At 42.2% G+C, this 19,545-nt stretch overlaps 1 protein-coding gene across 2 annotated transcripts in view; it reads left to right on the top strand.

Moving 5' to 3' along the window:
• Nucleotides 1–19,545, top strand: part of LOC124798137 — a 643,772-nt gene that overhangs the window by 587,306 nt on the left and 36,921 nt on the right. Inside the window, exon 1 of one of the 2 annotated variants that reach the window (XM_047261410.1) lies at nt 5,860–6,051. The exons of the other annotated variant lie outside the window; for it this stretch is intronic. Coding sequence (XP_047117366.1) covers nt 5,973–6,051 — 79 coding nt within the window. The 5' untranslated portion in view covers nt 5,860–5,972. Of the gene's footprint in view, nt 1–5,859; nt 6,052–19,545 lie in introns of those variants that run through there. 2 annotated transcript variants of the gene reach the window in all.

Here is a 19,545-nt window from a genome sequence, read left to right as displayed (position 1 = left end):
GAGTCACACGTGCAATTGGATAGTCAAGACCCATTGTGTAGCATATGGCCACTGAGTAACATGTCGTAAATTACGATTGTGTACCCATTTCTATTTCTGTGATTACAGCGCCATCTGTGGCGAAATAAGGAAATGGTTTAGACAAAACATACGTAGATTTTGTCATAGAATCGAAATCTGCAATAAAAAAGCGGGAGTTCCCATTGAAGATTTCAAAGCTGCCATCCCTCCCCCTCCCCGCCCTCCACGCACGGAGTGGGGCGGGTGGGTCGAATGTGGTATCATTGGAAGCCCGAGCCTAACAAATTGGAATTAAAACGTTTTTGATCCGATGTGTAGTTTTTGAGATTTTCAATGTTTTCATTTTATATATATATATATATATATATATATATATATGTGTGTGTGTGTGTGTGTGTGTGTGTGTGTGTGTGTGTGTGTGTGTGTGTGTGCATACAAACAGTGTTAGGCAAATAAAAGTGGCCCGTACGAGGGGATACAACTGGACGTGAATGTATGCACGTAGCCATACTCCGTGACGCGCACACCACGTGTACATCTGCCACGTAATTCACACCGGTTCAGAACGTAATGCGGGTTGTTAGTGGGACTGGAGCATTGCGAAGGTGACGATAGTACTCACAGTCGAGCAGCTCGTTGTGGAAATTTACGTGACAATACAGTTATAGAAACGGTGTGGTCAGTTGTTTGCTGAGAAGCTTAATTGTGTCAAAGTGCTGCAAAGTATGCCATGCAAAGCTTAGTGCGAAAATGGCGACAGACAAAATCTGTTTTGAACAAGTCAAAAAACATTCCAAAACGTATCCGCACATCAGAAAATGTGGCTGCAGTTCACTAGAAAATGTTTCATAGTTCTCCCAAATCGACTCATATCGCCATAGACCGGCGTATCACGTCGATCATGCGGACGAATATAGCCGGCCGAAGTGGCCGTGCGGTTAAAGGCGCTGCAGTCTGGAACCGCAAGACCGCTACGGTCGCAGGTTCGAATCCTGCCTCGGGCATGGATGTTTGTGATGTCCTTAGGTTAGTTAGGTTTAACTAGTTCTAAGTTCTAGGGGACTAATGACCTCAGCAGTTGAGTCCCATAGTGCTCAGAGCCATTTTTGCGGACGAATACTCTACTTGGACCTGCCCATGCATCCCTATCGAGTGTCTGTTGTTCCTGCATTAAAACCAGCCGATGCTCCTCAGCACCTCCAGTTTTGTGAACGGCTGTTCATTAACAATGAATGGATTGGGCATGGCTCTGTTCTTTATGTCTGATAGAGCCTGGTTTCACTTGAGTGATTATAACTCACAGAATCATAGGCTCTGGGCAGCAGAGAATCAGTATACCTTCCGTGAAACACCACTGCATTATCAGAAGGTTGGGCTTTGGTGTGCAGTGTCTGCACATCACATTATTGGGCCCATCTTCTTTCATGAGACGCTGACTTCGGGCTGTTATATTGCTAACATTTGTGTCAGCATTAACGGAGGAGGAAAAGATCTACAGCTACTTGCATCAGGATGGAGCAACTGTCCATACAGCTGTTCGAAACTTGGAGCACATTTACACAATCTTCATGCCTGACATAGTCTCCACACCTGACAGAGATCAGTGTGATCGCGTCCTTAGGTGGCCACAGAGGTCACTTGATCCGTCAGTGCGCGATTACTTTATGGAGGGAACACTCAAGTCTAAGTTGTATCGCAATAACCCTCATAGTCTTCAAGAACTGCAGCAGAACATTTCGGATGAGACTGCAACAATTACAACAGTCCAGCTTCGATCCGCCTTCAGCAACTTGGTAGCCAGGGTGCAAAAGTGCTAAGAGACGAATGGTGGTCACTTTCAACATCTGCTATAGTCAGGCTAGTTGGTTTGTGGGGGTTGAAGGGATCAGACTACAAAGGCCATCGGTCCACTTAGGCTAGTACTGTATTTCCTTTTCTCTGCTATGTTTCTTTGTACCTTGGAGCTTTGTTCTCCGGGCCTCTTTTATTTACCACACCCTTCATATACTGAGGTAATAGAACTCATGGGTACCTCCTAATACCTAGTCGGACCTCCTTTCGCCCGGTGTTGCGCAGCAAATCGATGTGGCATGGACACAAAACTTGTTGAAAGTCCCCTGCAGAAATATTGAGCCATATTGCCTTTATAGTAGTCCATAATTGCGAAAGTGTTGCCGGCGCAGGATTTTGTGCGCGGGCTGACCTCTCGATTGTGGCCCATAAATGTTCGATGGGTTTCATGTCGGGAGATCTGAGTGTCCAAATAAAACGCTCGAACGGTTCAGAATGTTCTTCAAACCAATGGTGAACAATTGTAGCTCGATGACATGGAATATTGTCATTCATAAAAATTCCATCGTTGTTTGGGAACATAAGTCCATGAATTGCTGCTAATGGTCTCCGAGTAGCCGAACATAACCATATCCAGTCAAAGATCGGTTCAGTTTGACCAGAGGACCCAGTCCGTTCCATGTAAACACAGCCCACACCGTTACGAAGCCACTACCAGCTTGCACAGGGTCTCTTTGACAACTTGGGTCCATGTCTTTGTGGGGTCTGAGAAACACTAGATCGTGCCCTCAGCTCTTACCAATTGAAATCGGGACTCATCTGATCAGGCCACGGTTTTCCAACCGTTACGGTCACGAGCCCAGGAGAGGCGCCGCAGGCCATGTCATGCTTTTAGAAAAGGTTCTCGCGTCGGTCGTCTGATGCCACAGCCCATTAACGCCAAATTTCGATTTCTGCGATTATTTCACGCGGTGTTGCTTGTCTTGTAGCACTGAAATCTTCACGCAAACGCCGCTGCTCTCGGTCGTTAAGGGAAGGCAGTCGGTCATTGCGTTGTTCGTTGTTGGAGATAATGCCTGAAATTTGGTATACACGTCACGCTCTTACGGTCGTTTCCGCATGAATCATTTGAGTACAAGTGACAGCTCCCCGAATGCCCTGCGCACGCGATACTAGCACCATCCGTATAGGCTATGTGCATATGGCTATCCCATGAGTTTTGTCACCTCAGTGTATGTATGACAGGGATTGGAAACCCATGAAGTCAAGTCCGCTACTTGCAGCGTCTCATTCTCTAACCTAATACCGTCGGCCTCACCTCATTTAATTCGAATACATTCAGTTACGCTTGTTTTATGTTTGTTGATGTTAATTTTATAATCTCTTTTCAATATACAGTACTATCCTATCGGCTCAACTGATCTTCCAAACTCTTTGCCGATTCTGACGGGATTACAACGTAATTGGCAAACATTAAACATTTTATTTCGTCTTGTACTTTTCAAATTTCTCCTTAGTTTTCTTTGCTGCTTGCTCAGCGTACCGCTTGGATATCGCAGGAGATAGGCTAAAATCCAGTCTCGTCCCCTTCTGAATTATTGCTGTTATCTCATACCTTTCGACCTTTAGAAGTGTCCCAGTTTACTGCGGCAAAATTTCGTCTTTTATTGCTACACAGACCTACTTCGTTACGATGCGGTGTTGCTGCCGAAGCGCTGAATTTCCTCAAAGTAATTATTATCTTTACCCCACAAAAGCAAATGTGCATCTAAATTATCTCCTCGTCAACACCAACACTGTCCGCACTTTTCTGATTGAACTAAAAGATCTCTGTTTAACAGCTCACATATGACACATCCAATATGGAGTATTCTTCTTGAATGAAGCTGAAAAACGCTGTTGAAACTGAGTCTTCATCGTAAAGTTCTGTTTACAACATTTCACAAAATAATTCAAAATAGTCCACTAAAGCAGTAAATCAACAGAACTGTGCGTGGTTGCCTTAAGAACTATTACTTATCACTAACAATGCTTCTCGCAAGTTATTACGCTGCAATAATCATCAACACTTAAAATTAAGGAAAACTTATATTTCGACGGCATACTCGTATTTGCGAGTACACTTTTGCAGTGAGTAAAGCACACCAGACTGCGGACTCTCCATTGTACATTGCAAGATCGAATTCGGCTAGAAAAGTTTATTCCAACATACGAAAACCAACCTCAGTTCTGGAGCATTATATCGAAAGCCAATCACAGTAAAGCAAAGAGAAATATAGCATGTGTTATGCTTCAAACAAAATACAAAGCAGTTGGCCCTATCACAGACAAATTAAGTAGACAAATTTTACAAGAAGCAGCTACAGCAGGGGAAATAAAGGAATGTACTTATTAATATAGAGCAGGAAGGGTGAGGTACATAATAAGTCAAGACTCACCTATTACAGACGTGTACAGATACCTATTTATGGTTTCATATTTCCTTCAACTCGCGAGAAACCGCAATACTAGTGCCAGTCTCAAGTCGTACGGATATACCCCAAGCGAACAATTAACTTAATAATGAGAATAAGTCTCTGTACAACACACTACGGTTTTATCTTCCGTGTTTTCTCTTCTCCAACACAACGGCAGAGCTAGTCAAACGAACAAATTAATGCACGTAGTTTGTGAAGACGGGTGGTATTTGAGCTTACACAAAATCCTCACACATACTCGCTACTGTCAAGCTTGCAGTTACGTATTTTGACGGCATTAACGCATACACGCTTTTTGCTAGCGCATGGAGAAGTGCTGTCAAGGAAGAGCGCCAAGTTGACACTGGGATTCCCAGACGCTGCTCTTTCCTCGCCGAGTTCTGTATGCAGTCCTACACACACGAGCACACACTCACGCACACGCAGCTACGCTGTCACCTGACGCTCCACACGCTCGTAGCATGGGAAATATCTCTTCCCATCCTGACTGTGGCACTGCACCCAGTTCCAATATAGTACGAGCTGTATTCTCACGCCCGGAATGCCTAATAATTTAATAAAAAAATTTAAAACTAAGCTGAAGTTGAATAGGACAGAACCTGTTACAGGGTTACATGTGTGTCTTTAGCACAAGGAAGTTGTGGCCATGGTTGAATGGTTCAAATGGCTCTGAGCATTATGAGACTTAACTTCTGAGGTCATCTCCCCTAGAACTTAGAACTACTTAAACCTAACTAACCTAAGGACATCACACACATCCATGCCCGAGGTAGGATTCGAACCTGCGACCGTAGCAGTCGCGCGGTCCCAGACTGAAGCGCCTAGAACCGCTCGGCCACAACGGCCGGCTGTCGACGGTCTCTGTCAGGTTGGCCTGTACGCTTTTGTGTTGTACGTGTCCCTTCACGTTTCCACTTCACTATCACATCGGAAACAGTGGACCTAGGGATGTTTAGGAGTGTGGAAATCTCGCGTACAGACGTATGACACAAGTGACAATGACCTGACCACGTTCGAAGCCCGTGAGTTCCGCGGAGCGCCCCATTCTGCTCTCTCACGATGTCCAGTGACTACTGAGGTCGCTGATATGGAGTACCTGGCAGTAGGTAGCAGAACAATGCATCTAATATGAAAAACGTATGTTTGTGGGGGTGTCCGGATACTTTTGATCACACAGTGTATCTCTTGGACAATCGTACGTAGGAAGAGTCGCCTACTTCCTCATTTTATCGCGGCTTCAGGGACCTCTACGATGTGATCTGGATGTGTACGTGATGAATGGGCCTGGGAGAAAGAAGTCCGGAGACTTCCTGCGGTCACATCCATCCGGCGGCTGTGACGTGTGACGTGCGATTCCTCGTAGAAGCCGTCGCGCATTACGTGCCGCGGAAGCGCGCCGCGCGGGAAGTCGGCAGCTCTTATGTAAAAATAGCGCTCGTCAGCTCAATGAGCGCGAGGTAGGGGCAACAGGCGTGACGCAGCCCCTGACGTCACCTGGTGGGCCTTCAGAGGCACCGGCAGGCGGCGGCGGCGGCGGCGGAGGCGGCTCCAGTAGCGCGCCGGCTTTTGAGAACGAGTGACGCTTGTCAGCTGTCCGCTCGCCCGCCAGTGTACACGCGTAGTAGCCGCGGCCGAAAGCGAGTGCTGTCACTGTGGGGTGTGAAACTCTTCTGTTGGTGGAGGATGAGTGCTGCGTTCCACTGCCATGTGCACCAAGGATATGAAGACAGTTGCCTCTCAAACGCGTCGATATTTCGACAAGGTGAGTGAGATACTGCAACACGATAGTGCTAACACTTTATCATTACCTGAATTGCAGATGACAATCAATAACTATATCAGCTTTATAAATATACAGAAAACTGCAACCAGTTAACTTTTTTTATTTTTCTACATTCGTGTTAACACCAGTTTAGAACAAAGTTTTTATTTTAGAATAAAATTCTGTCGTCAGTTGCACAGATATTTTTATTTCGCTTTACCGGCTTCATCTACTGTAAACTGTCAATACGTCAATCTGTGTTTACAATATTCATATACAATATGTACATTTTTCGAAATCACATACAATCACGTACAATATGTACGTTTTCGAAATATGCCATTATGCTTATATGAAGCAAATACTGACACTTGCTAAACCAACACTAATTTTCTGAAGATGACAAATTACTTTGTCGAAACCGGTGAAGCGAAATGATAATATCTGTACTACACAAGACTGAATTTTATTTTGAAATATATACGGCACTTGCTGAAAAATAACAACTATGAACAAAATAATCAAAGCGCTTGGCTGCACACCGATTGTATGAGATGCACGAAAAAACAGATATTTGTCTGGACGTAGTATGTCATATCTTTGAGTGAAGGCATTTATAACGTGAACCAGTTGTACAGCACATGCTGGATGCTGGCAGCTTTATCGTAATCAGTCATTATATATTCATATTCATAGTGAAAAAGTTAGTGATCTGTGGCTAAGTGGCAATTACAGTGGAAGCTGCAAGGTGGATGCCAATTACAAAATCGCCTTTACTGTCGTAGTAAGTAATAGAATTCATTTCGATACGACTCGTCGAATAACCATTATTCATAGCGGTAAATTAACCCTTTCAGTACAGTTTTTTACAGTGAAAATCATTAATTTTTGGTTATTTTAATTAATAGCGTAGAAGTAACTGTATGAAAAAAATATTTCTTGCCGTTTCGTTTTCCGAAGCGAGGAGGGATGGGACATACAGGGTTATTGATAAGAAAACCGTGGGGTACCAGATTGCGCAAAAACTAAAAGACGTACGGAAAACAGACACACGTCTATGCCTAGAGCACCTCTCAAAGTTTCAAAGTCACATAACTGATACTCCGTATGGGCACTTTTTGTGACGCAGCAAACATTACATTAGTACGTGCGTGCAATTCATTGACGCGAAGTGGTCGTGAAGGCGCGATAGAGCCCGCTTTGCACAGCTGCTCATTGAGCTGCCTATCTGCAGGCGCGAACTAATTCGATGCGGCAGTACACAGAGGAGCAGAGGAGAGGGTTAACAATGAAACCTTGGACAGCATACCCTCCCTACAAGTGCAAGCTGTAATTATCGGAATTCTACCAACCATTTCCGGGCTTTCCATTAGCAGTGGGACATTGATACATAGCAATAACATGTAGCAAATTGCCACTGGTTGTCCGATAATCTACGGCGGGACGCATATATTCTGATGGTAGTGAAAGGATTAAAGTCCTTTTATTTATCTTCTTGCCATAGAGTCAGTACCCAGGATTATAATATGGAAATAATGTGCTTGGAAAGGTTCGGAAACTAGTTTACAGCAATAAACGAGTATTTCAAAGACACGTATTCTAAAACTTCCGTAATGGTAAGCCTAACATACCAGCTTTTGTTGTGTGAAAGGTTACAGACTTCTTCAGGCTGTACTTTATTGACGTTGATTATTGATACAACATTCATGATCGATTCCGGAATACACATTTCATTATCAGATGTATCTGAGAAACTGATCACATCTACGCATATCATTTTAACTGAATACGTCCTTACGTCATTGAATCGATATAGATCTGACTGCTTTCCCAGATACTCAGATGATAGAATATGTATACCGTAACCGATCATGTATGTTGTATAAGTAATCAGCATCAATAAAGTGCGGCTTGAAGATGTCTGTAATCTTTTATACTGTAAAATACATGATGGGTGCATACCTCTCTCTATCAGAGCTCATTAAAAACCGGAAGTTAATATTCCGGAGTTATTCGTTATCAGTCCCGTAATCTCCATAAGGTTAACACAGACCGGAAGTGAGTTTTCGAGCAACACGGGTCAAGTAAATATAAGGCACGCTGAAAAATTTCTAAGTCCGAATCAAGGTCACGCGCACTCAGACGCGTAACACACGAAGGATAGATTCGCTATTTTTGTCTCTCACTACTATGATCAGTGGTCACCTGGCTCAATAAACGTTGCCACTCATAACTTGCAGAAACTTTGCTGACTTTTACGACAGTACAACGATATTGACCTTAAATGTACAGTGGTACTGTTGCCGTGACTTGTGTTGAAGAATGCTGTGTTAAAACAGTCATGGAGCTGACTTTTGTCGGACAATTCTCTTTCCATAACTGTGGTGCATCTTGGATTTATTTCGGTGATCCACAGTCTGGGTTTTCTTGTGTTTCGACAACAACACGCTATTATAAATACTTGTCAATTGCCTGCTTGATGACGTTTTGAATGGAAACATGTCGCCACACGTCACGTAACTGCATATGATTATTTCTATTTCATACAGTCTATTGCGCTACGTCCGTAGCTGAGAGGGCAGGGTGTCCTACAGCTCCACGGAGGATTCTGGCCGTCACCAAGGCTTTTTCCATTGTGGCGACTCGAAAGCACCGTGGTCCGTCTTGTGAGTTCGACTAAGGCGTTCTTTCAAGGAGAAGTAGCGAGTCTGACTGAGTACAAATTAACTCAAATCGCTGAATAGTTAGTTGGTTATTTTTATGGTAGCCTGCGCACAGAAAGCGCCATTTGGTTTGTAGTAAGATGCAACTTGGGAACGAAGGCGTGACGCCGTTATCTCGGCTGAGGCAAGTTAGCTACCGAGTGACACGTCCTACGTCTGTCATAAGGTAAAATCTCATACTTCTCAAACTACGTGCTACGCTCAAGGCAACAAGTGGCAAAAAGCACCGCGGAATTTGTGTAGCAAATGTGGCTATTTAGATTCTGACAGTGGACTGCTACTGTGGAAAGGTATGAAAGCATGTGAACTTCTATTGGATATTGGTAATTACTGTAGCGGTTTCAGATTTGAAAACAACTGTTTAGGCTCTGCTGCACTACACAGTCCTTTCCTTCAACCAAGTTCATCGCATATGCCACGATACCTCTTCCACAGTAATCGGATTTAGTGTTAATTCTCAAGCATTAGTAGATGTTCGTGTAGTTTAACACAAAGCATTCTGAGACTGAGAGTCTATCTCGAGCAATTACAGTACGTCATTAATTGCAGGAAAGAGCCAAAGATTCGTAGAAGACTACCTGTCTAACTTTACCAAATGCAGATTGTGCAGTGTGTTTCGGAGAGGTAATTGCAGCCTCTAGGCTGGCATGTTAGATGGATACACCGTAGTCGGTGAATATTTACTATTTGCACGACATACGAGAGAAAATTGTCAGAGAATGTGCTTCGATAAGTGCCGATGCGATAAGGAGTACCACTCAATCCATGATAAGAAGATTGCAGCACTGCATTGATACCAATGATCATCACTTCGAACACCTTCTGTAGATGGACGTTCATGCCACCTTTGTGACCTTCGTTGACCTTCAAAGACCTTACTGTTACACATCATTTGATCCGTCTCGATAGCCGCTACCAGAATATAAGTGCCAAACTATAGCATCCCATTAAAAAAAAAAAAAAAAACAAAAAAAAACAAAGCTGGCTTTCATATCTCTGAAGCGACCCCACAAAAAAACCAACGTCATGTTATGGCCCCCGTTGTCCCATGCAACGTTTGTCCCATGAACTTTTCAGCTCCTATCATACTTTCGGAGTTATTCTTGGTGGCAATAGTTAGTGTCTCACCCTGTAGTTTGGACAAATGGCAGCATCTGTCGTAAAGATTGAAATCCTTATTTTACGGATCGATTTCTGTCACTGTGTGACCATATCCAGTGCAAACTATTCGTACCTCGTAGGCGCATATCATAATAACAATATTGGATTGGCAGCTGCTGAGGTCACAAGATGGTTCTTCTGTAATTTCAAAATTATTGTATGCAGTAAAAGTGAAGATATCTGTTGGAGATAATCATCACAGTGCATTGTACACCTAATGGAAAATGTTGTGTTATTATGATATGGGCCTACAAGGTTCGAATAGTGTGAACTGAAGATGGTCACACAGTGACCGAAATCGATCTGTAAAATAAAGGATTTCAGTTTTTACGACCGATCAGCTATTTATCCGAAATATATTGGCAATAATACGGTCGTGGTGCACACGGTTCGCAACGGAATTAGACATCAAGATGATACGTAGGACAAAAATTTCCGGAACTGATCCTAAGCGATAATCTTCTAGTTCAATTTTTTTCGAAATGGAATCGTGGTGGCCTAAATACGTACACAGGAGTTACTTTAGAAACGTTCCTGACTGCTACACCAACTGGGCTCAGACCTACAGAAGCGCCAAAAGATTCTTAAGAAAAGCTCATATTACGTTTACAGTTTCAATTTTGCAAAATACGAGGGCACACAATTCACTATTCGGAAAACTCTGGCAATGCTCGCAAAAGCATAAAAATTCAGTCTTTATTCGGCACGTCAGCGCCGGCACGGAGACCACCAGTGGACTAACAGAGTGCTCCATTAATTCGGGCTGAAGCACACCACAGTGCATTAGGACAGGTGCAAGACCCGCCTGCGGCAGGCGATGAGTCGCACGGAGGCGAGGGTGGGGATGTTTTACTAAGTAGGCATGCAACCACTGACGGAATGGTTTCTATCAACCTGCCGACTATTGAAATTCTCGTCGCTGCACAGGATATTCCCAGTCAGCGTTTGATGCGGGAGGTCTCTCAAGTCTAGCATATGTCCTACGTAGCCGATGCCCAAAACAATGTTACAGAACATTTTTCATGTATGATTCATTATTTATTATAAAACAAAGAATCTGTTAACAGCGCCCTGAAAAGTAATTTTCGCAATAAACTGGAATAAAATATTGAATGAATTTTGCACATTTTAAGAAAAATTCGTTGACAGAGACTGGGACACCCATTACACCGCGAAAAATTGTTTCGAATACCGGTTGACACATGTTCATGTCATTGGATATCACTGATCACATCCTGGTTTACACCGGAGCGAACACAAGCGAATGAGCGTTGCGAACTTGAGTTCTAAACGGTACGCAAGCGCTAGCGAACAGGATTCGGCGTTATTCTTCGATATTTGCAGGTGCTCGCTTGTGTCCCGCTGGTTGCCGGTCTTTTAAGGAACCAAGTTCGCGTCCTCTCTGATTCGGCTCTAGTAACACAGTGAGCGCCTGCTGTTTTGGACAACTACTTTCGTTGTTGACGTGTTTCGTGACTGATGAAGTGGATCGAAGAGAAAGTAATGTTGCTGATAGAAGAATATAAACATCATAGGGCCTGTAGACTCCAAGAGATCCACAACAAAACTACCGAAGAAGAAGAAATGTAATTAATAGAAAATTGCCGAAGCACACGAAGGTCTAACTGGGGTCGTGAGAAAGACCATAAATTAATTGGATGTGTCCAGCTGGCGGAAACGAGGTGAATAAGCTAAAGTTTTATATTTCTTTTTGTTAAAAAAAAAGAACAACGCAATAAATTTCCACAAAGTAAGCAAGTACGAGTCTGCGCATATTATGCTAATTAAAATTATAGGAAAGACCTGATCTTTCTCGTAAATTAAGTTCATGATAGCTTTAATTCCATGGCTGATGTATCTGTTATTTTAGAAGTTTCTGATGTAATAGCCGAATAAATAAAAATCATTTTCCGTCGCTAACGCTGCCCACTCTCTAACAATCTATAGAGAAGAATCTGTCAAGCAGCCTATGTTGTATGCGTATTTCACAGTTCATTAAGCATACTTTACTATCTTCGTTAGACATACTTCGCACATGTCACTGAAAAATCAGGAAGTGTTTGAGACATAGCAGCTATTGAAATGCGAAACAGTTAGTAACGTACATGCCCCCACTTGTCATTAACCATAATGTTAAGTTGCTCGCCAACTACTACTATTCTGCTTTTAAGATTCTTTCTCGGCTGTCACGAAAACCCAACGAAAAGGGTCTACTGGTGTATGAGTACAGCCTTGGAATAATTATAATGAAGACTGGAACTGCAATTCAATGTTAAGTGCACTACTTCCACGCGTTTCACTCTCACGTACAAATTCAGACGTCTAAATTCTTATTTTCCTACCCCATTTTGCTTGTTTGATCAAAAACAGCTTGCTCGCCATGCAAAACCATCATACCTGAATATTACAATCGCGGCTATATCTAGTATTATATCGAGTGAAACCCGTGTGACGATAAGAGATGAAAAAATACAATTAACACAGCGTATCGTACATCAAACATTTCGAGGATAAATAAGAAGAAGAAGATTCATTTGGAAGTGATAAAATGATTTTTTGTGTTTCGTATTGAGTAGTATGTCGCCAAATGATAAGAAATACCAACTGTTTAAACGAGCAAACACAAAAACTTAAAATGTCAGTAATTATAGGCCCGGAGCATACAGATTACGTAAATACTCATTTTGGTGAATGTTTCTCGTGACAAACGGGAGATCCAGGCTCGATCTTAGTCTGGTATAAATTTTCATATGTCTCGACACATTCATTGTTTACAGCATCAGCATTTCTGAACAAATTTCAGTAATGTCCTGTCATAGCACTGCATTCATTTATATTATTTTTGTTCCTTTTTGTCTACAATAGACTGTCTGCCAGGCCAGTACTGACAATTAAGTGCTGGATTTACAGAATAAAGTTACGTTTTTGACAAAGAAACTTTTCTCATGCTGTTTCGCAGATGGCGTGCTGTCAAAACCATAAAATACCTAACAAGATGTCACCTTGTACATTCAAACCTCAAATTAATGCAGCTTAAGGTGAAGAATCACTGCAAAATAAGTGTTTATGTTATAGTTTTAGGCCTAAAATAGAAAAACAAAAAAGTTTCAACTATATCGAACAGAAGTAAATAACGAAACGGATGGAATATAACACATGGATGTAAAAACATGTGTAGTTCAAAAAGATAAAAAAGTTGCACAGGACGGAATTTGCAGACACGAAAAATCCGGCAACAGAAGCTTCTAACCTCACCAAGATGATTGTATCTATTGTCACCTTGAATAAATATATATATATATATATATATTCCTATTTTTAATGTCAAACTGAACAAAATGCTGAAAGGTTGGGAACACTGCTCTAGGAGGTATTCATAGTTTTCACGTGTGGATGACATTAATATAGTATTGAAACTTAAATATGTGATCCTGGTCGTAGACCACTCTACACGGATCGGCAGCAAGACAAGACACTGAAAGAACTCACCGAAAAACTCTTCCTTATTCTCAGTGTCAACAAAAGCTACTCGCTTCAAAAAATTTACAAAGCGCTGTTTTGTTTGACAGGCAGTAAATCAAGTCGCACGTCTGTGTCAAACAGCCGCGGGTAAGAGCATTTTTTCACTCTAAGAGAAACAAACGGTGCTTCTGTGTTCTACAGCTTGACGGAATTTTACACCGACGTACGTAGAGCTCTGATTTTATGCAAGTGTTCATCGTTGTACAAGCTGCACTGTAACAAAATTATCAAAAGCTACATCACAATAAATGTACACCAGTGATATAGCAGTTGCAAATCTAATGTTCAGGTATGTGCCTTTTAAAATAAAAATACTATTATTAGCTGGTGCCTCCTGCGAACAAGCGAGGAGTCTTTTCCAAAACATGTAGATACTGAACTGCGAGCTAGCTCAGATGTTAAGACACTGAACTTGCATTTGGGAGGAGCAGCATTCATGCGAGCATCCTGATATAGGTTTCTAGTACCTTATCTTATCGCCTCGGGTGAATGCCGGGACTGCATTCGCTTCCCATCTTCCACAAACTGAGTTAATGATTCGTCTGTAATGATCTCGACGTCGACGATACGTTAAACTGGGACCTTTCTTCGTAGTAGGCCTGAGATACTGAGTGACTTTCAGGGACAAAAATTCATTACCAGGTATTTGACGATAATAAAACACCAATACAAGTAAAATCATTTAATTAAGTTAGTGGTGACGTCTGTTTTGTTTGCGATAAGGACATATGAAACAAAGTGAAATTATTAACGTGATGACCAAAATGATCAAGTACTTACAACTGTAACAGTAACAGACACGTTCAAAACCTTTCAAGACGTTTTCTGTTCCCTCGCTGAATGGAAACTAACTATACGGTTTGAATGGGAAAGTAAAATGACGTATTCAGAGCCCAGAGGTGACATCGTAACAAACTACTTACGGATGTAGCAGACCTGGTAGGATCAGAAGTACTGACTTTATGAGGAGCTTCGTGCAGGTAAAAGTCAATAAATGCTTAAAGGAAACAGAAGAAGCAACAGCAGTGGTAGAACTTATTTGTACTTGAATCATTTTACAACATGATTGTGATACAGGAAATACCACAACAGAGAAGGGGATGCCGAACAAGTAAAATTGTCCAGATAATCACTCAATAAAAGCTAGTCTTTTGGTCCACGTTGTATTCCGATTAGGGTCCTTTCAGAGTATGCTGATGCAATAGCTCCTTACTGAACAATCGTATACGGCTACTCACTCGACAAAAGATCCGTATCCAAAGATTTTAAAGTTACACAGGCCACATCAATAGTCAAGAAAGGTAATGGGAGTAATCCATTTAATTACAGGTCCATATCATTAACGTCGATATACAGCAGGATTTTGGAACACATAATTGTGTTCGAGCATTATGAATTACCTCGAAGAGAACGGTCTATCAAATGGTTCAAATGGCTCTTGAGACTATGGGACTTAACATCTGAAGTCATCAGTCCCCTAGAACTTAGAACTACTAAAACCTAACTATTCTAAGGACATCACACACATCCATGCCCGAGGCAGGATTCGAACCTGCGGCCGTAGCGGTCGCGCAGTTCCAGACTGAAGCACGTAGAACTGCTCGGCCACGAACGGTCTATTGACACAAAGTCAGTACAGATTTAGAAAGCATCGTTCTTGTGAAAATCAGCTAGCTCTACTCGCACGAAGTGTTGAGTACTGTCGTCAAGGGATTTCAAGTTGCTTCCGTAACTCTAGATAACCAGAAGGTTTTTCACACCGTTCCTATTAGGCAACTTTTAATCACAGTGCCTGCTTATGGAATGTCGTCTCACTTAGGCGAATGGATTCGTCATTTCCTGTCAGGTCACAGTTCGTAGTAATTGACGGAAACTCGTAGAGTAAAACAGAAGTGATTTCTGGCGTTCTCCAAGGTAGTGTTACAGGCCCACTGCTGTTCCTTATCTATATAAACGATTTAGGAGACAATCTGAGTAGCCGTCTTAGGCTGTTTGCAGATGATATCGTTTGTCGTCTAATAAAGCCATCGGTAGATCAAAATCAATTGCAAAACGATTTAGATAAGGTATCTGTAAGGTGTGAAAATTGGCAGTTGACCCTAAATAATGAAAAGTGTGAGTTCATCCCCATGAATGCTAAAAGGAATCCGTTAAACTTCGGTTACGCGATAAATCAGTCAAATCTAAAGGCCGTAAATTTAAATAAATACCTAGGAATTACAATTTGTGTTGGAAATAACACGTAGAAAATATGGTGAGGAAGGCGAACCAAAGACTGCGTTTTATTGAGAGAACACTTAGAAGATGCAACCGATTTACTAATGAGAATGCCTACTCTCCGCTTGTTCGTTCTGTCTTGGAGTACTGCTGCGCGGTGTGCGATCCTTACCAGATAGGATTAACAGAGTACACCGAAAAAGTTCAAAGAAGGGCAGCACGTTTTGTATTATGGGGAAATAGGGCAGACAGTATCACAGACATGATACAGGATTTCGGGTGGAAATCTTTAAAACGAAAACGTTTCTCGTTGCGGCGGAATTTTCTCGCGAAATTTCAATAACCGACTGTCTCCTCCGAATGCAAAAAATATTTTGTTGGCGCCGACATACATAAGGAAGAACGATCGTCATAATAAAATAAGGGAAATCAGAGCTCATACAGAAAGATGCAGGTGTTCGTTTTTTCCGCGAGCTGTTCGAGAGTGGTTAATAGAGAATTAGTGTGAAGGTGGTACGATGAACCTTTTGCCAGACACTTAAGTGTAGCCATTTAGATGTAGATTTAGATAATCACAGCTCTGAAATGCGCCGTTGTGGAGCTACGACCATGAAACATAAGCCAATCACCAGTGAGACGTAGAAATTTGTAAGGCCCTGTCCAACAGGGCAGTTTTATCAGAGCAAGCTGCTGTTGTGTTGCTAGATATTTCTCATTGTATCTTATATTAGGATTTCTTCCTTTTCGTTCGCATGTGGAGTGTGGGAAGAATGAGTGATTAACTGCATCTATGAGCGTTGCAGTTAGTCTGATCTTGTCCTCACGCTGTCTGTGGGAGGTAGTGATATATTCCTACACTCCTCACTTAATACCTACTTTCCGAAACAGTCTCTGACGCAAATCCAAAGTTTATCTAGTTTTGACTGTTTAACGCAATCAACTTGAGCTAATTTAATCACTCTGTGAGCTAGTCGGCTGGGACATGTTACGATAACGACGTCTGTACGCAAATCTCCGATTAGAAACTATTGTAAGGATGTAACTCCACAACAATAAGGCCCAGTGGCTAAGCATCAGACGACGACAAAAGCTCATGCATGAATCCTCGGTCGTTCCTAGGACTTTTTGTGGATTATTGCTTTTCTCACCACTGGCAAAGACTGTAAATATGAACTGCCAAGTTTCGGCCTGGTTCGTAAGCCTTATAAACTGTAGGTCCCCTTATAAATTGAGTAAGTCAGTTCTAATGTATGAACAAAGTAAAGGCATATCATTTCCAATGTGATCATGTCCAGTAAAGCACTGCAGTGTTCAATCCAACCTTAGGTTCAGAACGGCTTTACATCTCATCTCAGGAAAGATTCATTACCGACTGGAAAACTTTCTTGACTTTACGTCTCATCTCCAATTCTACGCTGAACTTCATGTTAAGTTTGTTTTTCTTCCTCCTGCACCACGCAGACATGAAAAATATATTTGATAAATAGCCCTCTCTAATAAATTAGCTTCAAAAATATTATTCTATGCTATACTGGATGTAACGGATGTAAGTGCAGACGTTTCTGTTGGTGACTGAGGATAGTGTATTGAAGAACATTAAATTAGTATTTACTTCATTTGCAGACTAATGGTTATAGCTATTAGTAGCAGCAGGTTTTTAGGTTAGTACATCCAAGTGTATGTGGCAACAGCAAGCCATTAACGCTTGTTTTTCCCTGAGCAGCAGGTCAGGCGTTGAAATGTGGCGCATGGACTCAAAACAATACCTACTGACAGGCATAGTCCACTTAGTGGTGCAGCTACGGCTGTGCATAAAACGCTGGGTCGTAAAGTTTGTGATGCGTTTGTGGGAAGACTGTTCAGTGCAGAAGAAAATCAACTTGAACACTGATGTGTGCTATTAAGGAACCATATATAAAACTATGTGCACTATGCCCGTTACATCCTGTATAGACAGCCTCCGATTATCTACCGTAACATGCAATAGAGAATGCATCCAAAAAGACTGAAAATTTAAGCCAACAACGGAAACGGAATTCCGGCAGTCAAGGAAAATGTGACTGTAGACGGCATAACCCACCTAATAGACACTAAAAGTAGTAGCTGGACAGCTAAAAAAGCGACGATGGCTGAAGTGGAGAGGATATAAAATGCATACTGGCAACAACAAGGAAAGCGTTTCTGAAAAAGAGAAATTTGTTAACATCGAATATGAATTTAGGTGTTGGAAAGTAGTACAGACAATACGATACTGAATTGTGCTACAGAATAATGATGAAGGTTAGACGGGTAGATCGGATAACTAATGAGGAGGTCATGAATCGAAATGGTGGAAAAATTTATAGTAAAGTTGTTGATAATTCTTCCGGGTTATATGGCCGTGGTCCATGGAATTCTTCTATTGCTAACGTTTCGTCCAATACTACGTTGGGGTACTCAAACAAAGAAATTAATAGAGTGGTAAGACCTAAGTACAGCAGGCCAAAGGACAAGGATGGTACACAGCAATGGAAGAATACGGTGTCTTTACCTTCCATTAGTAAGGTTACAGATCGAATCGGCAAAATTTTGCTGAAACATAAAGTGAAACCGGTATTCAAACCTACCAGAAAAATAGGACAAGAACTTCGTTCTGTTAAAGATAGAAGGCCACCATTATCATCTAGCGGTGTGTATAAAATTCCGTGTACTTGTGACAAAGTCTATATTGGTACTACGAAAAGAAATGTGAATACGAGGGTAAAGGAGCATAAAAGTCTTTGCCGACTGGGAAGAATAGATAAATCGGCCGTTGCGGAACATGCACTTCAGTCAGGTGACCATGTAGTTAAGTTTCTGAAACTAAAGTTTTAAGTGCTACCACGAACTATTATCCACGACTGCGTAGGGAGGATATTGAAATTTTAATAGAAAAGAAGAGGCCTTGAAATTAAGCGAGATATGGACAGTGGCGTTACAGAATCGATAAGTGATTTTTATCTATGACGGACTATTATCGATAGTTACATTTTATCTTTGACTAGTTTTCTCTCTGCTACTATGTGCAAGCTAGACCACGCCCATTTTTCCTCGGTATTTAGGCCGCTCTCCGACGCCCGACTCGTCAGTCGGCAGGACTCAGCAGGACCAGCCATACCTCTGAAGATGTCCAACGTAGTATTGGACGAAACGTTAGGAATAGAAGAATTCCATGGACCACGGCCGTATAACCCGGAAGAATTGTCAACAACAGTACCATCCAGTCGTGAAAGCCTTCATTGTATAATTTATGGTACAACTTGTCTAAAAGAAGGGATCAGTTGATAGGACACATGCTGAGACATGAAAGAATCGAATTTGGTAATTGAGGGAAGCGCGCTGAGTAAAAATTGTGGAGGGAGATTAAGGCTTGACTACAGGAAACTGGTTCAGATGGATATGGGATGCAATAATTATGCAGGTATTGTACAGGGTAGACTACTATGAAGAGTTGTGTTAAATAAGACCACAGCAGTGACGAGATGGAAAGCGAAGGAGGGGGAACTCAGTTCCTTGTGTGCTCACGAAGGGCTTAGTGCCGAAGTAAGTTGTAGCAGAAGTCGAAAAATGCAACTGAGAACCTCACCGCCCTCACGATTGTCATGGACACACCGGCGTCTGTCTTTTGGATTTTCCCACAGCGCGGACCATCAAAAGCAGCGAAATTTCCAAACCGGTGGTTTATTTGATCTGCAACCTGCGCACGTGCAACACGCCAAGGCGGGGCGTGCGGCGTACCCGGTGTGACGGCACGTTCTGCGAAACTGCGCGTCGACTCGTTGTTATTGCTGGCCGCGTGCTCCGCGGGAGTGGGGGCGGCGCGGTGTTCCGTTGTTTGTTGGGAAAGCCGCGG

Source organism: Schistocerca piceifrons, chromosome 5 (genome assembly GCF_021461385.2).
Source record: "Schistocerca piceifrons isolate TAMUIC-IGC-003096 chromosome 5, iqSchPice1.1, whole genome shotgun sequence".
NCBI lineage: Eukaryota > Metazoa > Arthropoda > Insecta > Orthoptera > Acrididae > Schistocerca > Schistocerca piceifrons.
The sequence above is the reverse complement of the archived record's forward strand: the minus strand, read 5'-3'. Positions and strand labels throughout refer to the sequence as shown.